The following is a 20,223-nucleotide window of genomic DNA, read 5'->3' as shown; positions in this document are numbered from 1 at the left end:
TGTTTCTACGCATTCACCAACGACTATGGGAAAATGGAAGTTTTAAAAGGAATACTGCTGATAATGGGCATCCTACGAAAGTTGCAAATCACCAAGTAGAGGAGGCTATCCTCAACGAAATTGATGAAAATCCGACCACAAGTACCAGAAAACTTGCTCACAACTTAAACCTATCTCACTCGACGGTTTGAAGAATTTTGAAAAGGCAACTTTTGTATCCCTACCACGAGATTTTCCGTTAAGATTGGCTTTTTGAACATAGATGCAAGACAAAATAGCTCAAAATCCTGAGTTTGGAGCGGAAGTTCTGTTTACCGATGAAGCATCTTTCTCGAAGGATGGTATTTTCAATTTGCACAATAACCACATATGGGCAAAAGAAAATCCAAAAAATTACAGAAGGCCATCGTAAGCAACAATTTTCCGTAAATGTTTGGGCTGCCATCGTCGGTGATCATTTGATAGGTCCACATTTTTTACCGAACAGATTAAACGGTGCAGATTATCGACAATTTCTAGAACAAGTACTGCTGGAACTGCTGGAAGATGTACCGCTTCAAGTAAGACAAAACATGTACTTTATGCATGATGGAGCTCCGGCTCACTTTAGTTTGGTTGCTCGCCAATACTTGGGCGACGAATACCCAGACCGTTGTGGATCGGTCGGTTAAAAAATTTTTTTTCGCACAAAACTTAGCTAATTATGAGTAGAAAATGCTTACAAACGGTTCCGAAGATATTCGCAAAAAAAACACCCTGTATCTCGAAAATGGTGCATTTTAGAGGGTAAGATAGAAACTTTTTTTCAAATTTTTGTACAAGCTATCACATCCTGAAGTCCCGCGCATATATTATGAGCCTTATACCTTATAAATAAGTTTTTTAAAATAAATTGGTAGTCATTTTTCACAGAGTGAATAATCATTATTCACGGGTAATCAACATGACAGACTTGAATAATTATTTGAAATGTCAAAATTTCAAAAAACGTCGATTTAATTTAATTTTTTTAGGACTCTGAAGGTTTGACATTAAAAAAACATAAACAAATTCTGATTCAAGCATAAATTAATAAATTTTCGTAAAAAAAAGATGTCGTTTCATAAAATTGACATTTAATTTTGACAAATTGTTATGAAGTTGGTTACAGTTGGTAACATTGAATTTGTGTCACATTGACGTTTAAACTTTATTCAAAAAAATAAATTTAGGGTATCAACTTCAATAGAAGTTGTGTACAAAGTATAGTATTCTACTTGCATATAATGAGCTCAGGTTAATTATGCCACTATCACGCGTGTGATATAAACTTAACCTTAGTGAATAATAGCCCTCATCACATAATAGCCTCAAGACGGCTAAACCTGAATGATTCCCGTTCTAGGTCTTGTCTTAGTTAATAATTCGGGTTAATAATTAATTATTAATTAATTCTTTCTCCTTCAATTTCATTTCTGGGTCTGGGGAATAAGTCATGAAACTACTTGGTTATAAATAGAGTGGGAGATGATTGACCAAGTTAGTTTTAAACATGAACTAGATAACTTTAAATTTATTTCAAATTACACAAGATTGTGAGACTTGATAATCAAGGAAATTACTTTATGAAAGATGAACTTCTTAAGAAATAGAGAAAGGAAGTTAGAACCATAATTAGACAATTACAACTCAATAAAAACTATGGAAAGAAATTGAGTTATGTTGAAAATAATTAATGCAAATTCTATTGTTCTGATTCATATTAAGCTATGTTAAACGGGTTATTGTCTGGAGAATAAATTCTTTGATTGATTAATTTGAATTCTTTCCATACTTAAAGTACTTACACTACAAGTATGAGGTGGTACTAATAACTGAGTAATTTCTCCTGCATGTACACAAAATCGATGTAAAAGTAGCCCGGCATTTAAATCCCAGATACAAACGGCAAAATCCACACCTCCAGAAACCAAGAAATTTTTGTTATATCTTGAATGTTCACGATGAGGATAGAGTAAACAATTAACACGTCCGCCATGACCGGATAAAATATGATGTTTAGGCCAATCTATTTATATTATTAACATTAAATTTAATATTGAAAGGAAAGTAAAATAAAGTACGAAAAATTACCATCAAATTGTTGATGATTTCCATGTAATAATTGTAACATAATAGTTTGCGTAGCGGGTACTATAATAATCGTCCCATCTTCTCTTCCCACAACTAATCGACTTTGACCAGGTAAATATATACTTGCAGTTAATTTAACGGCTATGTTAAAAATAATAAATAATAATAAATTTTGATTTGAATTAACTTACCAAAAGAATCTGCTTTTTCAAGTTGATCTAATATTCCGATAGGCGTGGGATTCATTTCATCCCAAGCTTGTGTAAGACTGGTTACAAGAGCAGCTTTCATGTGCAATGGACCATTTTCCATTTGCTTTGTATCTGAAGACGTTATATTTGGCATGTTCCATATATGAACGTAACCTTCAGAATCGCCCCTTAATAAATAACGATGGACGACTCCCTGCCTTTGAGTTACTAAAAATCTCATCGCTGGGGGACAAGATAAAAGCTAAAAAAAATTATTTCAAAAAAACATTTTGAAAACATTGATTTATTTTTATTTTATACTTTACTATCTTGTTCGCTTAATACATAATATAGTAATGGTTTATCAGATTCTGGTGTCATTGTGTGGAAATTTGCATTATCAGGAATGCTGCTAAGAAAAATTAAGAAATACGATTAATTAATTAATATCTAAAAATTAAAGATATTTTAAACTTACTTCGTAGGTAACTTATAAAGATATCCTTTCCCAGCATCCGTCCACACAATTATCCTATCAATATCCAAAAAATCCCCAGACATAAACCTTTCACCATCCACAGCCGTACTAGAACACAATTTGCTAAAATCACCTGAAAATTAAAACCACAAAACCACCTCAATCCTTTTAAACCACACAATTCCAAAATATAACTCCACAAAAATAAATAAATAATCAAATAAGTTACCTGCATCATATATTAACCATTGTTTACTACAAACTATTAATACAATTCTTTGATTTTGCATACAACAACGTAAACAAACAGAATTTAACGGTTCAATTTGTTTACTTTCGTTTTCGTAAATGGGCTCGCAATGTTTATTTTCATGCCCAAGTAACGTCCACACTTTCACCATTCCTGTGGTTGTTATCGCCAAAACAACGTCGTCTTTACGACGAACAGGTCTAATTACCTATAAATACAAGTATTTTTTTAATTATAAATCGTTCGATAATATTTTCTGTAGGGGAACAAGAGGAGGAGTATTCGACTCTTAAACAATTAAGTTAATACCTAAAAACATATCTAATATATAGGTGGAGGTGGTATTATATGTATTAGGCAGAAAGGCGAATATTTGAAAAAAAATTGTGCAGATGGAAAATAAAGTATGATGAATTGGTGAGGAGTAAAAGTATTGGAGGTGAATCTTGGGGTTGAGCAGAGACTCCGAGATATTTAGTGAGAAAAGAGTTGATGCTGGAGAACATGAGGGCGGAAATAAATAGAAGGGATTTTGCGGAATAGCAGAAATTTTGAGAGAGTGATGACAAGAAACAAGACAACAAAAAAAAAAAGGAATGGATGGCGGAGGTGATGACTGAAAGGAGGAGTGTTAGAACAGTGTTCTACACATATTTCGATTTTTATAAGATTTTGCAAAAATTTTCTAAAATGTTCAAACACATCCTGTTATTTCTGAGTGAATCGAAAGCTTTTAAAGGATTTTTACAAAATTCTACGAATTTCCAAGAATGTCCAAGACAAACGGATATCCATTAATAATATCTAGGATTTTAATGATTCTCAAAGATTCACATAAGCATTTCCAAGTATTCCCATAAGATTTTCAAAGATACCATCCGAATTTCTCAGGATTTTTGAGGAATCCAACGAGTTTCCAAAGATTTCTATAGATATTCAGGTTATCTAAAAGTTTTATGAAAATTTCCAAATACATCCAAGGATTTTGTAGCAATTTCCTAAAATTTTCAAAGATAACCAAATATTTCTAGAGATATCAAGGAATATCCACAGATTTACGAATTTCTTAGGATTTTTTAATGTATCCAAGGTTTTTGAATGATTTTTAGAAAAATTGGATTTTTAATTTTTCCCAGAGACTTATGTAAGCATTTCTTAGTATTTCCAGGAGATTTCCAAAAGATTTCAACGGATTTTCAAGTAAGGTTATCTAGGATTTTGCAGAGAGTTCTACAGAATTTCAAGTTTATAGAAATTTCCAAACATATCTAGGCATTTTGAAACGATTTCCAAAAAATTTTATATATTACTAGGTATTTCTAAAAATTTTAGGAATTTAGACAGATTTTCAAAACAATCCATCGATTTTTACGGATATCTTAGGATTTTTGAGTGTATCCAAGGTTTTTGAATGATTTTTTAGAAAAATTAGAAGGATATCCAATGATTATTACGAATGTCCAGGACTATTAATTCTTCCCAGACACTTATGTATGCATTTTTTAGTATTTCCAGGAGATTTCCAAAAGATTTCAACCGATTTTCAAGTATACCATAAAAATCCCTGAGACTAAGGTTATCTAGAATTTTGCAGAGATTTCTACAGAATTTCAAGTTTATAGAAGATTTTATAGGAATTTCCAAACATATCTAGGCATTTTGAAACGATTTCTAAAAATTTGTATATACTACTAGGTATTTATAAAAATTTTAGGAATTTAGACAGATTTTCAAAACAATTCATCGATTTTTACGGATATCTTAGGATTTTTGAGTGAATCCAAGGTTTTTGAATGATTTTTTAGAAAAATTAGAAGGATTTCCAAGGATATCCAATGATTATTACGAATGCCCAGAACTTTTAATTCTTCCCAGACACTCATGTATGCATTTTTTAGTATTTCCAGGAGATTTCCAAAAGATTTCAACCGATTTTCAAGTATACCATAAAAATCCCTCAGACTAAGGTTATCTAGGATTTTGCAGAGATTTCTACAGAATTTCAAGTTTATAGAAGATTTTATAGAAATTTCCAAACATATCTAGGCATTTTGAAACGATTTCCAAAAATTTGTATATACTACTAGGTATTTATAAAAATTTTAGGAATTTAGACAGATTTTCAAAACAATTCATCGATTTTTACGGATATCTTAGGATTTTTGAGTGAATCCAAGGTTTTTGAATGATTTTTTAGAAAAATTAGAAGGATTTTCAAGGATGTCGAATGATTATTACGAATGTCCAGGACTTTTAATTCTTCCTAGACACTCATGTATGCATTTTTTAGTATTTCCAGGAGATTTCCAAAAGATTTCAACGGATTTTCAAGTATACCATAAAAATCTCTCAGAATACCTGAGGTTATCTAGGATTTTGCAGAGATTTCTGCTGAATTTCAAGTATATAGATGATTTTATAGCAATTTCCAAACAAATCTAGGCATTTTGGAACGATTTCCAAAATTTTTTATATATTACTAGGTATTTCTAAAAATTTTAGGAATTTAGACACATATTCAAAACAATCCATCGATATTTACGGATATCTTAGGATTTTTGAGTGTATACAAAGTTTTATAATAATTTTTTAGAAAAATTAGAAAGATTTTCAAAGATATCCAATGATTATTACGAATGTCCAGGCCTTTTAATTCTTCGCAGACACTCATGTATGCATTTTTTAGTATTTCCAGGAGATTTCCAAAAGATTTCAACGGATTTTCAAGTATACCATAAAAATCTCTCAGAATACCTAAGGTTATTCAGGATTTTGCAGAGATTTCTACAGAATTTCAAGTTTATAGAAGATTTTATAGGAATTTCCAAACATATCTAGGCATTTTGAAACGATTTCTAAAAATTTGTATACACTACTAGGTATTTATAAAAATTTTAGGAATTTAGACAGATTTTCAAAACAATTCATCGATTTTTACGGATATCTTAGGATTTTTGAGTGAATCCAAGGTTTTTGAATGATTTTTTAGAAAAATTAGAAGGATTTCCAAGGATATCCAATGATTATTACGAATGCCCAGAACTTTTAATTCTTCCCAGACACTCATGTATGCATTTTTTAGTATTTCCAGGAGATTTCCAAAAGATTTCAACCGATTTTCAAGTATACCATAAAAATCCCTCAGACTAAGGTTATCTAGGATTTTGCAGAGATTTCTACAGAATTTTAAGTTTATAGAAATTTCCAAACATATCTAGGCATTTTGAAACGATTTCCAAAAAATGTTATATATTACTAGGTATTTCTAAAAATTTTAGGAATTTAGACACATTTTCAAAACAATCCATCGATTTTTACGGATATCTTAGGATTTTTGAGTGTATACAAAGTTTTATAATAATTTTTTAGAAAAATTAGAAAGATTTTCAAAGATATCCAATGATTATTACGAATGTACAGGCCTTTTAATTCTTCGCAGACACTCATGTATGCATTTTTTAGTATTTCCAGGAATTTCCAAAAGATTTCCACGGATTTTCAAGTATACCATAAAAATCTCTCAGAATACCTAAGGTTATTCAGGATTTTGCAGAGATTTCTACAGAATTTCAAGTTTTTAGAAGATTTTATAGAAATTTCCAAACATATCTAGGCATTTTGAAACGATTTCCAAAAATTTGTATATACTACTAGGTATTTCTAAAAATTTTAGGAATCTAGACACATTTTCAAAACAATCCATCGATTTTTACGGATATCTTAGGATTTTTGAGTGTAAATAAGATTTTTGAATAATTTTTTAGAAAAATTAGAAGGATTTTCAAGGATGTCCAATGATTATTACGAATGTCCAGGACTTTTAATTCTTCCCAGACACTCATGTATGCATTTTTTAGTATTTCCAGGAGATTTCCAAAAGATTTCAACTTATTTTCAAGTATACCATAAAAATTTCTCAGAATACCTAAGGTTATCTAGGATTTTGCAGAGTTCTATAGAATTTCAAGTTTATAGAAATATCCAAACATATCTATGCATTTTGAAACAATTTTCAAAAATTTTTATATATTACTAGGTATTTCTAAAATGTTTAGTAATTTAGACACATTTTCAAAACAATCCATCGATTTTTACGGATATCTTAGGTTTTTTGAGTGTATCCAAGGTTTTTGAATGATTTTTTAAAAAAATTAGAAGGATTTCCAAGGATATCCAATGCTTATTACGAATGTCCAGGACCTTTAATTCTTCCCAGACACTCATGTATGCATTTTTTAGTATTTCCAGGAGATTTCCAAAAGATTTCCACGGATTTTCAAGTACCTATACCATAAAAATTTCTCAGAATACCTAAGGTTATCTAGGATTTTGCAGAGATTTCTACAGAATTTCAAGTTTTTAGAAGATTTTATAGGAATTTCCAAACATATCTAGATATTTTTAAACGATTTCCAATAATTTTCATAGTCAACTTAGACACATTTTCAAAGATATCCATCGATTTTTACGGATATCTAAAGATTTTTGTAATATTTCCAGAAGATTTCAACTGATTTTTCAAGCATACCTTCTTCAAGAAATCTTCATGATTTCATAGAATTCCTAAGATTATCTAGGATTTGGAGGAAAAATTGTTATTTTACTTACTATTGAAAGTACTGGAATTAGATAAACTACTTGGAGTAAACTAATAGTTCTTGAAGTACTTCCTATGTCAAACAAGTAACAAGTATCCAGTACATTTTAAGTTGAATACTGAAAGTACAAGTATTAAGTACCTACAATTTGAAAGTACTGGCAGTAAACTACTTAAAGTAAAAAAGTTACATTATTTGCAGTACATTTTTACTGCAAGTAGCTCAACTCTGCTGTAATAATATTTAATGTAGATGAAACCATAGCAATGGAGACAGTAAAAACTTGGTGGGAACTATAAGGTTCTGGATGAACTCTGTTCTAATGCTAACTTACAAATATATATATTTTGTTGTCGAATACTTTCCTCCTTCCTCTATGTGACATCATACTATTTAGATTTTAATTAATTTATACATACATGTAACGCGCTAATCCAATCTGGGTGGTATCTTGAAGATAATGTAAATAAAATCTCTAAACTAAATGGATCCATTACTACTATTTCTGGGTAATAACCATTGCAGAATAATCTAACATCTTCACAATTACTCATGTGGTAAGACTGAAAGTTAATGAAAAAACTGTTTAATTATATTTATAGTCAGATAAATGCCAAATTATGAGAATTACTTAAAACTTAATTTTAAAATGGGGAATAAAAAGATGACTGATATTGAGACTGATTGAACACCAAGTATACAATCTCAGATTCTTTATTTTCGATTAGTATCAGATGTTACAAGTCACTTGTAAAGAAAGTAGCTTACTCAAAAATGTTATCAAACCAAACAGCCCATAATATAAATGGGCACAAAGGGTAGTATGCAATATTGTTAATTTAAAATCTTTATCTGGAGTATAACTTGAACCCTTCAGAATTACAGGACTTAACACAAGACGACTTATAATGTCTTTTCATATCTTCCTAGAATGAAAATTATGTTCATTCTTCTTCATTTAGAGTATAATGCTAAATCATGATAAAATTGAAATTGAGTTAATCAACACTTTGTATTTGAGAGAATGTATAAAACAATTTCTTTAAAACAAAATTAATATGATAGTTCATGTTTTACCCTTAGATATTATTAAAAATTAATTATGCATGTAGTGAACCAAAGTTTTTGTGCACACTATTGTAAACACAAGAAACTTGGTATGTTTCCAAGATGTTTTTTAGATTTCCAGATGTTATTCTCTTTATTGATTCTTTACTAAAACAATTATTTCTATTCTATACAAACATACTTAATAATACTGAAAACTTCTCAAGTCATTTTTGTAATTAATTGAAGGGAACAAATACAAAATGAAAGTGGGGTTTTTAATTTGGATTTATCTACAAAAAATGTATATACATTTTATCTATAATTGTGTATCCACTCAATTGTGATTTGGAACAAAATTATTGATAAATAAAAAAATTTACTTATTATAGCCTAAAAAGAGTAAATTCAAAAAATAAATAAATAAAAATTAGTCACAAAAATTTTATACTCATTCCTCAATGTATAAAATTAAAAATCAATAATAACAGATTAGAGATAACAGATCCTGAATACCGTCTTTATGTAAAACAGATAAATAATCACATCTCATATACCTATTATTTCAACATTTTCAATAAAAACCAATAAACTTACCTGAATATTAGTATGTACATGTTGTAATTTAGAAGATTCCCTACATTTCCCATCAACCAAATCCCAAGTGCACATTTCCCCCGCTTCGGAACTAGATACAATGTAATTATTATCGGGGACTGCAGAAGCTGATGATAAACATAAAATAGGTGCTGAATGACCCACTAATAAGCACCTTGGTGTCATTTTGAGTGTTTCTGGATCGACTTGCCTAAAAAATTAAACAAAATATTAAATTGTGATTTTGAATCATATTAAAAATATAGTTACCAAAGGCAAATTTGTCCATCGTAACATCCTGTGACCAATGTCTTAAGGTCCTTGGATAGATAAATGCAGGATATACAGTGTGTGGGGGCGTGTTTTCCCCATAGCACAATAGGAACAACCAGACTAGCGCTCGGCATGTCGACACCCCCGTGAAAATCCCACTACTATGCCCCTTAATCAGACTAAATCGCCGTCAATTATGGGCTATTGGCAAAATTGAGTCATATGACCCGTTGGATTTACTTGCGAAGTCGAGTCCAGGGAACGTTGAATCCTGATGTGTTCGCACCTGCTTTGTGCGTCGTTACGACTACATTAAATCGCCAGAAGGATTAAATCCGAGGCGATTAAATTCTGACGTGACAGCTGAACGATATTTAACCAAACTTTATGACAATTGACAAGTACAGTATGTTTTACACGATGCCACTGACAGAAATGTCGTTGTTATCGCCTGAATCGCAGATGAGAGAAAGATAGAGAATGTAGATTTGTTGTTGTTAGACTGAAACAAGTTGATAGACGAGAATCCATGTTTTAGGTTAAAATTGATGTGTGAAGTCATTGAATAGACAGTTATTTTTTGTGAGCAATGTATGGCGCTAATTCTAAATTAAATTCAATTAATTCGTTTAAATTGAAGTGATAAAGAAAAAACGTTAGTTTAATTCTAAGAAATTCGATGGAAGTTTCTTTTATTTGCGATTGTTCGTCGTTGTATCTAAAAATAAACCACATACGGTTTATAAAATTTGAAAACAATTACTTTTTTATGTTAGTTTACAACCAGCAACTCTAAACAATTTTAATTAGAAGTGTTTTTTACTAAGTTATGTTATTTATATATAAAAATAGTAAACAACATTGTTATCAATTTTAAAAGAGGAATTTCTTTTTAAAAATATATTTTTTTACAAAGTTTTTCTTTTTACAGAATCAGTTAATTACAATTTTGAAACCTCTGGATTAACAACATCACGTGAATAATTTTGAAATAAAATTCAGTCACGCACATGTTACGAGATGGTTCTAGTTGATCACAATGAACAATAACAATGACCTGTAATATTCATTTGAAGTCAATTTTATTTCTTCTATATAAAATATTAAGGCATATTATTTAGTGTACACTTAAAATAACAACAAAATATTATTATTATTAATTATATATGTACACACATAAAAACGTTTTATTTTCATTAGCATTAATTAAACATGTATCATTAATCATTATAATATTTGAAAAACAATTTAAAAAATCATATTGTAGCTCCATCTATATAGTTTTTATTGGAGACATTAGTTCTCGTATCAAATGGAAGATGGCGCTTAAAAATTTTAAAGAGATTATTTTTTTGAAATTAAAACGAGATCAAATAGAATTAAATAGATCATTTTAATTTTAATTTAAGTTATAAATGGTTGCGTTGTAGATCAAAATAAGTTGAAATAATATTTTACAATGTATACTTTGATATGACAGTTTCATTTCATTTAATTGAATTAAATAATACATTTGAATTAATACGTTACTGAATGTTTCAAAATAGGCATAAATAATTCCATTTTTGATATATTTGAAGAGAAAAGAATTTTAAAAATTCGCCCCATCTATGTGATTTTCATTAAAGGTCCTACTTCGTTTACTAAATAAAAGATGGGGCTTCAATTAAAATAAAAAGATTTAAAAAATCTTAATAAGTGCTATATTTATTTTATTATATTACATTATTTTTTAATTAATTATTCTTTACAATAAATTACTGCCAAATAGCATTGTTAACCATTTCAAATCATTTTCGACAAATACAAACTCCAGCTGAACATTTACCGCCTCTCTTTTTCAATGCTATACAATGAAGAGCACATGCTGCATGGCCCACCGAGAATCCAGCAAATTGGATGCTTAAAACATCGCAAGTAACACGTTTTTGTCTGATGAGTTCACCTATTAATACGATATAGTTACATGTTTATCATAATTAAAGTTAATAAAAAATAAAATGTTTACCTTCTTGTATATCGATGTCTGCTATCGGTGAAGTCAAAGTTAATGTTAAACACAAAGCGATACATAACGAAATCAAAGTTACTCTTTCCATTTTATTCTAGATGACAGCTTTAGTAACGTGTCTCTTTAAGTTTGTGCCTGTATTGAAGCTATCGGCTTCGAAGTTTAAGCATTTATATGTGTTGGAGAACGGTTTTAATAAATAACTCGTAAACGAACTTGGGGAAATACACAGTTTCATGAGCATGGTTATTCCAGAATACGGAGATAACCCCACTGTAAATTCCGTATTTACATCTGCAGTTTATTGTAAGATTAATACAGAGTTGCGATAACATAGTCGACTCTAGAGATTATATAAACTATTTAGCAATCGATAAATACATGATTAATTTTTGGGTTACTTAAAATATTTTTATTATCCAAATGTTCATTTGAGTAAAAATTATTTTCAAGGTTGCTAACAATCTTTTTCTTAGATTTTAAATCATATATATTTATATTTTGTATGAATGCCATGCCATATTTCGAGTAGAAAATATTATACAGAATGTCTCAGCGAGACCGGTCATTAGACGTTTCTGGTGTTCTGGCCTAAATAAAAAATTGAGAATTCAAACTTAAGTATTATCAATTACGTTCTCTTCGTCTAAAATATTTTCAGTTTTCTAGCACTTCTGGTTATACCGGAAGTCGCCACCTACTTTATTTTTTTAAATGGAACATCCTGTATATTTTTACATATTTGGATTTGTCTGTTTTCAAGGTTTATAAATAACTTTACTTTTTGCAATTTGATTCGGCCGTTCTCGAGTTAATCGAATTTTTCTAGAAAAATCTGCTCCAGCGGACATTTGTTCAAAAAATCATAGAACACTCGATTTTTGAGATATCAATTTAGGATTCAGAACATGCTTAAACAACATGATGGAGTATGTTTTGGTGCCAAGAACGGCTGTCTAGATCGTTTGGTCACTTTACTATGACACGTTAACTTTTCGAAATTTGGAAGCACCATAACTTCATTTTTTTAAATGGCACCCCCCATTTTTTATTACTTAGTCGTCTTCGGCGTCTCATTTTACATCTTTTCTACTCCATATGTCCTATGCCTAACATTAATAGTTTGAGAAATAATTAGGGTTTTTTGAAAAATGCTCACATATCATATCGATATTAATCTAGTGTGCCATGGAAAACAAATGTTTAATGACTTATTGACAAACGTCAAAGTCTGATTTACGTTGTTTGATGCTTGTGAGTCTAAAATCAGTTAAAATGAATATTAATAACGTAAATAATGTTTATACAAATGAAGAAATCCATAATTTATTTTTTGTGCACGAAAAGTGTTACAAAGTTCTTAGTAGAACTTGCAGAATGTTTAATGAAAATTATCCACATTTACCTCCGATGACAAAAGGTAAATTTAGAAGAATAGAAGCAAATTTTTTGCATTTTGGACGAATTAATCACGTGTTAAACTGACCAAAAATGTAGTAGATAATGCAACGGAAGAGGTGAATGCCTTGGCTTATTTCGAGCCCAGTCCCAACACCTCAATTCGAGCTGCCAAAGAAGATCTGGGAATCATACTACGAACTTTGTCGCGCTTTTCATGCATAAAAAATAAATTAAGAATTTCTTGATTTGTGTAAATATTACTTTCGTTATTGTTATCGATTTTAACTCTTTTCAGTACTAATATTAAGGGACATAACAGATAATTATTAGCTCACATGCATCAAGTGACGTAAACAAGTGAGTCTTTGACAAGAACTTATTGAGAAGGCTTGTTTTTCATGGCACACTAGGCTAAATATCCATATGATATGCATTTTGTGTGTGCAAAATGTGCATTTTTCAAAAAACCCTAATTATCTCCCAAATTATTAATGTTAGGTATGGGACATATCGGATATAAAAGATGTAGAATGAGACACCGAAGACGACTAAGTAATAAAATATGGGGGGTGCCATTTAAAAAAATGAAGTTATGGTACTTCCAAATTTTGAAAAGTTAACGTGCCATAGTAAAGTGACCAAACGTTCTAGACAGCCGTTCTCGGCACCAAAACATACTCCATCATGTTGCTAAAGCATGTTCTGAATCCTAAATTGATATCCCAAAAATCGAGTGTTCTCTGATTTTTTGAACAAATGTCTGCTGGAGCAGATTTTTCTAGAAAAATTCGAATAACTCGAGATCGGCCGAATCAAATTGCAAAAAGTAAAGTTATTCATAAACCTTGAAAACAGACAAATCCAAATATGTAAAAATATACAGGGTGTTCCCTTTAAAAAAATAAAGTAGGTGGCGATTTCCGGTATAACCGGAAGTGCAAGAAATCTGAAAATATTTTAGTCGAAGAGATCGTAATTGATAATATTTAAGTCTGAATTCTCAAATTTTTAGTTTCGCCAGAATCCCAGAAACGTCTAATGACCGGTCTCGCTGAGACACCCTGTATATTTATATTTTGTATGAATGCCATGCCATATTTCGAGTAGAAAATATTATACAGGGTGGTTCAGTTTTTAATCGGGAAACTTTACTAGGACGTAGTACTTGCCAAAATAACACAAGTTTTTTATATAAACATAGGGTCGCAACTCTTTTGTTTTCGAGCTATGAGCGATCAAAGTTGAGCTAAAAATTTACATTTTATTATTTATTTCGGCTATAAGTAAACCGAAGAATTTGAAATTTGGTATGTATTTACTACTGGTTAACATCTTGTTTTCTAGCATACCTTAAGCTTCCCTAGCGCCCTCTAAGGGGATGAAATTCACCACCCCCTTGGTTCTTTTTAGAAGAACTTTTTAACGCAATGCAATATTAACATAGAAAAATATGGGTTGTACAGCTCATTCTTTAGTGGTTCTTTTTTGTCTGTTTAGTTTTTCTCTTAAAATTGATAGTTTTTGCGTAAAAAAATAAAATATGTTACATTGCGCGGCAAAGCGCTACCTAGAAATAAAAAACAAAATTTTAAGTTGGCTATGGAAGATGTAAACTTACCAGGATTTTGGGCTAACACAATAACACAAATTATTTACGATTTCGTCTCTTGACTTGTTTTCTCATTAAAGTAATAAAAAATTTAATTAAATTTAAGTTAAAATAATCATTCAAAAGATAAGTAACATTTAATAATAAATTAAATAGTATACTAAAAAAATGGAAATTACAAGAGAAAAATGTTAAAAAACAAACAGAAAACTAATTAAGAATCAAAATGAAACAAATTTATCAAAAAAACTCATTACAAAAATAAACACAATTAATTTAAAAATTGTTCAAAATGCATGCCATTGTTATCAATGCATTTTTGGCATCTTGTAACAACAGAATTAACTGCTGCTAATATTTGAAACGGATTGTTCCTTAAAGTGTTAGCAGCGTCTTTTATTTTTCCCAACAGTTCTTCCCGAGTGTTTATTGGAGCGGCGTAAACTAGATTTTTCATATAGCCCCACACAAAAAAATCTAAAACGTTAAGATCAGGAGACCTTGGTGGCCAGGCAACGGGACCTCGGTTTGCCTCTTGATAATTGACAGGACCTAGTCGTCCTATCCGTCTATGTCCATAACGTGCGTTACACCATGCACGTATCCATCTGAAGCCAATGTTGCTCCAGATCACCTAGAGGAACGTCCGATAAACATTCCGCCAAATCGTTTTGCAAAAAATTTAAAAACATCGTTGCGTTCAAACGAGGTGTCAAAAAATAAGGCCCACAGAGGTTATTATTAATGACACCCATCCACACATTAAAACTAAACTCTGTTTGGTAGGTTTTTGGACGTATTGCATGGGGATTTTCATGCTCCCAACTATGTAAGTTATGGTAATTTACGACACCCCTTCTTGTAAACGTGGCTTCATCTGTCCACAAAATCTTCTTACAAAAATTTTGGTCACGTTCAACAGACTGTACAAACCACCTACAGAAAGTTACTCTTTTAGGACTATCTTCAGGTCTTAAATTTTGTACAGGTTGAAAACGATAGGGTTTCCTGTGGTCCTTCTTCAGAGTTCGTAAAATTGTACTTCTTGAGACTCGTAAATTTTGAGCTTGAAGTAGTCTAGCAGCTATGCGACTGCTTAATGTGCTGTCATTATCAAAAAGGTTTAAAATTGCTCTTTGGTTTCTGTTATTTTGATTATTTCGTACTTGCTGGGTATTTAAACCATATTGTCGAAAACGTTGATGTGTATTGATAAATACCTGAGGATCAGGACATCTTCTATTAGGAAACCTTCTAGCGTATTCTCTAGATGCCGCTTCCGCATTTCCATCACAAAAACCATAAATAAAATGAATGTCTGCGTATTCTTCTGTCGAAAATAATCGTGGCATGATCAATTTTTCCTAGTTTTTTAAACAATGATCAACAATAAAAAAATAATGATACTTTTACTTAATAACAATCAAGAAATATTTTCAATAATTGTCAACAATTAAGAGGATTTAACGTAACTAACAGCTCGTCTCAATACAAACATAAATTGTTTTTTGAAAATCAAAGCCAACTTTTAGAGTCATTTTAGCTAAGCATGGCGGTACATGGCACGACATTCCATTTTTTTACACAAAAACTATCAATTTTAGGAAAAGAACTAAAGAGACAAAAAAGTACCATTAAAGAATGAGCTTTATAACCAATATTTTTTTATGTTAATACTCCATGGCGTTAAAAAGTTCTTCTAAAAAGAACCAAGGGGGTGGTGAATTTCATCCACTTAGAGGGCGCTAGGGAAGCTTAAGGTATGCTAGAAAACAAGATGTTAACCAGTAGTAAATACATACCAAATTTGAAATTCTTCGGTTTACTTATAGCCGAAATAAATAATAAAATGTAAATTTTTAGCTCAACTTTGATCGCTCATAGCTCGAAAACAAAAGAGTTGCGACCCTATGTTTATATAAAAAACTTGTGTTATTTTGGCAAGTACTACGTCCTAGTAAAGTTTCCCGATTAAAAACTGAACCACCCTGTATATGTAACATAGCCACTGGAAATCCCCATTTTTAATCCTTCTTACACTAATACGGTTCAGTTCCATTATATAAAGTCATTCAGAAGTTGTATTCGATAAGTAACGTTTAAAAACGCAGATAACGTTTTGCATTTAAAGAAATTTATAAAATGGAAAAATCTACGATTTTCATTTTAATAATAGCCATAAATTTAGCAATCTCTTTATCTTCTCCAATACAAGATCATAACACTCAAAAAGGTAATAATTACTATTAATATTTCAATTTATTTACTAATTTTTTTCTTTGATATAGTTTTAATTAGACAAAAACGAAGTTGTTTTCCACATCTATTTTCTAATGACAATCTTCGCTGCTCTATGCACTGCAAAATACATGGAAAAAAAGGTGGGTCCTGTCAAAGAGGAATTTGTGTTTGCAAGCAGAAGAAGACATAAAAATAATTTATTTGTTACATATTAAATAAAATATTTTTTGTTTAGAATCATTTTTTGGTAATTCTTGTTATCAAACCCCATAATTTTTATAATTTATCACAAAATAGAGTCTTTTAGCTTTTATTTAAGATATAAATAATCGCTTAACTCCCATAAACACATTTTTATGAAATAAAAAATAAATAAATAAAATAATAATCAACTAAAATTAAAGTCCTTATAGTGTTTGTTCATATTTATTATAAAGCGCTAACAATTATCATAAATATTAATACATAAGCAATAATTAGAAACTTGTTAATTAACTTATTTTGCTTACGGCGCATCGGTAATTATGGCTTCTCTACACATTTACATGTCCCCACGACTTCATCGCAAATTGCAACTTTTTTTAAAACAGAACAACGTTCGTTGCAAGACCAACAATATCTTGGGGTGCTTCTTTTAATTCTTGTAGCTAAAATTTAAAAAGATTTTTTTATACATACCGTTAAGCAAATTAAAAATAACACTTCTCACCTTCGTTTCTTAATTGGGACTGTTGAGATTGATCGAAAGCCATTGTTAGGGTTACGGCTAACAACACGAAAATAAGAATAAAGTTTAATTTCATGGTTGTTCTTATTCTAACAAGAATTGGAGCAGTTCTATATTTGTTTACAAATTATACCGGTTTATATATCCACTCCATTGACGTAAACACATTCTTAGAAAATGTTCTAGAAGAATATTTCATTAAATTAAAAATTAAAACTTTTAATTAATCCTTAAAGATTGAATTTAAATCAATCATTTAATTTATATAATATGTAGGTATATTTTGTGGTCATAATTATGGTCATGATCGTTCATTTATTGCGAATCACTTAATAGATCCTTGAAATTGGCGTTGAATAACATCTATTAAAAAACACTGTGTACACAAAAATAATTAAATACAAGTCAATGGTATACCATAATAGTGTTTCAAGAGAATTTCTATTGATAAGACTGGGCTTCCCAGTTCAAGAGTGAATCCCCGTGCGCCAATCTCTTTGTTTCTATTTATTAGTATGCACAAACCCGGTCTCTGACTTGAGTATATATACTCCACGCGGATCTCTTCTTGTCAGATCAACATCTAATCCTGTTCTACCTACAAAGGAAGTCTCAACACTACATTTAAAAAAATGGCAAAATATTTGGCTATCGCATTAATCGTTGCTTTGTGCTTAAACATGGTTTTGACTAACCCAATTCCAGAACCTGAAGATCAAGAAGGTGATAATTCTTTTTTAATTACTACAATTAGCATTATTTTTAAGATAGATTTAATATGTTTGTTTCTTTGTATTTACAGAAGGAATTATCAGACAGAAAAGGGTAACATGTGATCTTTTAAGTATTGAAGCTAAAGGAATCGCAATTAATCATTCTGCTTGTGCTGCTCATTGTCTTGTTTTACGTAAGAAAGGTGGATCTTGTTCTAATGGAGTTTGCGTTTGTAGAAATTAAAAATAAGATTGCGTTTGATTCAATTTTAACACAATAAAGAATTTAACCAAATTAAATTTGACAGTTTTATTACAACCTTTAAAATGAGAAGTTAAATCATAAATAATTGTTTATTCCAGTGTATTAATTCCAAACATGTATTCCAAGCATTATACGAATACAATGTTAAATGCCTTTTAAAAGATTGTAAAACCAAAGTTTATGATCGAACATTGTTATTATTGCGAGGTATGCAATATTTTATACGATTTTTTGTATCTTTTTGTAATTTCAGTGATTCCCAAACGTTTGTATTTGCGGCAATTTCTTTTGAATTAAAACATAAACATAACATAGAATCTGCAATAAAAATCCACCTCAGGTATCCCTTGATATCAAACTGCTATTTATAAAATAGAGAAATCTAAGATTTTCATCTTAATAGTATCCATGAATTTAGCAATACCTTTATCTTCTCCAATACAAGATCATAACACTCAAAAAGGTTATAATTACTCTTAATATTTAAATTTATATACCAATTTTGCACTTTGAGGTAGTTTTAATTAGACAAAAACGAGGTTGTTTTCCACATCTACTTTCTAATGACAATATTCGCTACCCTATGCAAGGACATAAAAATAATTAAACAGAAATAAGTTATTTGTTACATGTTTAAATAAAATGTTTTTTTGTTTAGAATCATTTTTCTTGTAATTCTTGTTGTCAAACCCCATAATTTTTGTAGTTCATCACAAAATAGAGTCTTTTAGCTTTAATTTAAGATATAAAGCACCGTTTAACTCCCATAAATACAAACAGAATATGATTTTGAAATTTTTGTATTTTTTGATATGTTTCAACATAATCTATATTTACAACTTTTTTTCAAGAATTTTTCTTATGTAGCTTTACATTTTATAATTCAATCATGAAATCGAGCAATGTCGTTCGGTATTTTGTTATAGAATTTTACTCCAAGAAATTTAAAATGGCACTGACTTTTTTCATTCACGTAAAGTGTCATGAGTAACAAAGTCGTCGAGATTCCACCTTACATATATTACACATTCCAAAATGTACAATGCCGGGAAGGTCACATATTATGATAAGATAGTATGTTTTGCCACATAACACCATCTCGTCCTCTAAGCAACACCAAACGAGTAGTCTCAAATCTACATTCCCTTGATAATCATGGCAAAATATTTAGCTATTGCTTTCATTGCTGCTTTATGTTTAAACATGGTTTTGAGCAACACAGTTCCAGAACCGGAGGGACAACCAGGTAATTATTTTTATCTCTAAAATTATTGTAATGTTTATAAGATCTTTTGTGGTTATAGGTGAAATTGTCAGGCAAAAGAGGGTAATATGTAATCTTTCAAGTTTTGAGGCTGGAGGAGTTGCTTTTCAGCATTCTGTTTGTGCGGCTCATTGTCTTTTATTTGGCAAAACGGGTGGATATTGTAATAATGGAGTATGCGTTTGCAGAGCTTAGAATTAAAATTTGTATTTGAATATTTTGTACAATAGAAAATTACAAATACTAAATACGATTTTATTTAACCCTTTTTGTCTTGACGGTACTTTAAAGTACCGGTAATTTTAAACACTCATTTTAAACTGTAGTTATCTATTCGGTGCTTTTAGAGCTGTCTGTACTTTCTACTATACAAGTGTATACAAGAAATAATCTGTATAAAAAACGTCGCAATCCGCACTGTAGGATTTTTAGGTACACTTTAAACT

General features: G+C 30.2%; 2 protein-coding genes and 1 long non-coding RNA gene across 5 annotated transcripts in view; 1 reads left to right on the top strand and 2 right to left on the bottom strand.

The window, feature by feature from the left end:
• The window catches only part of LOC111420385 (WD repeat-containing protein Rbcn-3B), a 33,545-nt gene extending 23,641 nt beyond the window's left edge, over nucleotides 1–9,904 (bottom strand). For 2 of the 3 annotated variants that reach the window (XM_023053359.2, XM_023053361.2), the window contains exons 1-9: nucleotides 9,544–9,904; nucleotides 9,274–9,484; nucleotides 8,049–8,192; nucleotides 3,011–3,239; nucleotides 2,782–2,914; nucleotides 2,625–2,715; nucleotides 2,304–2,565; nucleotides 2,113–2,253; nucleotides 1,827–2,047 (exon numbers count right to left, since the gene is read on the bottom strand). In XM_023053359.2, coding sequence (XP_022909127.1) covers nucleotides 1,827–2,047; nucleotides 2,113–2,253; nucleotides 2,304–2,565; nucleotides 2,625–2,715; nucleotides 2,782–2,914; nucleotides 3,011–3,239; nucleotides 8,049–8,192; nucleotides 9,274–9,484; nucleotides 9,544–9,680 — 1,569 coding nt within the window. In that variant the 5' untranslated portion in view covers nucleotides 9,681–9,904. The remainder of the gene's footprint in view (nucleotides 1–1,826; nucleotides 2,048–2,112; nucleotides 2,254–2,303; nucleotides 2,566–2,624; nucleotides 2,716–2,781; nucleotides 2,915–3,010; nucleotides 3,240–8,048; nucleotides 8,193–9,273; nucleotides 9,485–9,543) is intronic. The other variant, XM_023053360.2, reaches the window with a different exon arrangement.
• A 7,311-nt stretch (nucleotides 9,905–17,215) lies between these two features.
• LOC111422966 (uncharacterized) lies at nucleotides 17,216–17,764 on the bottom strand. Its single transcript, XR_002707399.2, has 2 exons — nucleotides 17,518–17,764; nucleotides 17,216–17,455 (listed from the first exon to the last, which is right to left on the bottom strand). It is a non-coding gene; the product is annotated as an uncharacterized lncRNA (long non-coding RNA).
• Nucleotides 17,765–18,115: 351 nt separating this feature from the next.
• Nucleotides 18,116–18,548, top strand: LOC111422965 (holotricin-1-like). The gene is made up of 2 exons (XM_023056219.2): nucleotides 18,116–18,258; nucleotides 18,338–18,548. Exons 1-2 carry the CDS (start codon nucleotides 18,168–18,170, stop codon nucleotides 18,490–18,492), a joined length of 246 nt encoding a protein of 81 aa, XP_022911987.2. The 5' UTR covers nucleotides 18,116–18,167; the 3' UTR covers nucleotides 18,493–18,548.
• Nucleotides 18,549–20,223: the final 1,675 nt, after the last annotated feature.

The sequence above is a fragment of the Onthophagus taurus genome, chromosome 7 (assembly GCF_036711975.1).
Source record: "Onthophagus taurus isolate NC chromosome 7, IU_Otau_3.0, whole genome shotgun sequence".
Taxonomy (NCBI): domain Eukaryota; kingdom Metazoa; phylum Arthropoda; class Insecta; order Coleoptera; family Scarabaeidae; genus Onthophagus; species Onthophagus taurus.
Note: the sequence above shows the minus strand (reverse complement) of the source record. Positions and strands in the feature narration are given on the sequence as shown.

Excerpts from the sequence above, each read along its gene's own strand:
- LOC111422965 (XM_023056219.2), top strand. The coding sequence starts at position 18,168 with ATGGCAAAATATTTGGCTATCGCATTAATCGTTGCTTTGTGCTTAAAC. Across the intron at positions 18,259-18,337 it reads AGAACCTGAAGATCAAGAAG|AAGGAATTATCAGACAGAAA; the intron begins GTGATAATTCTT and ends TTGTATTTACAG.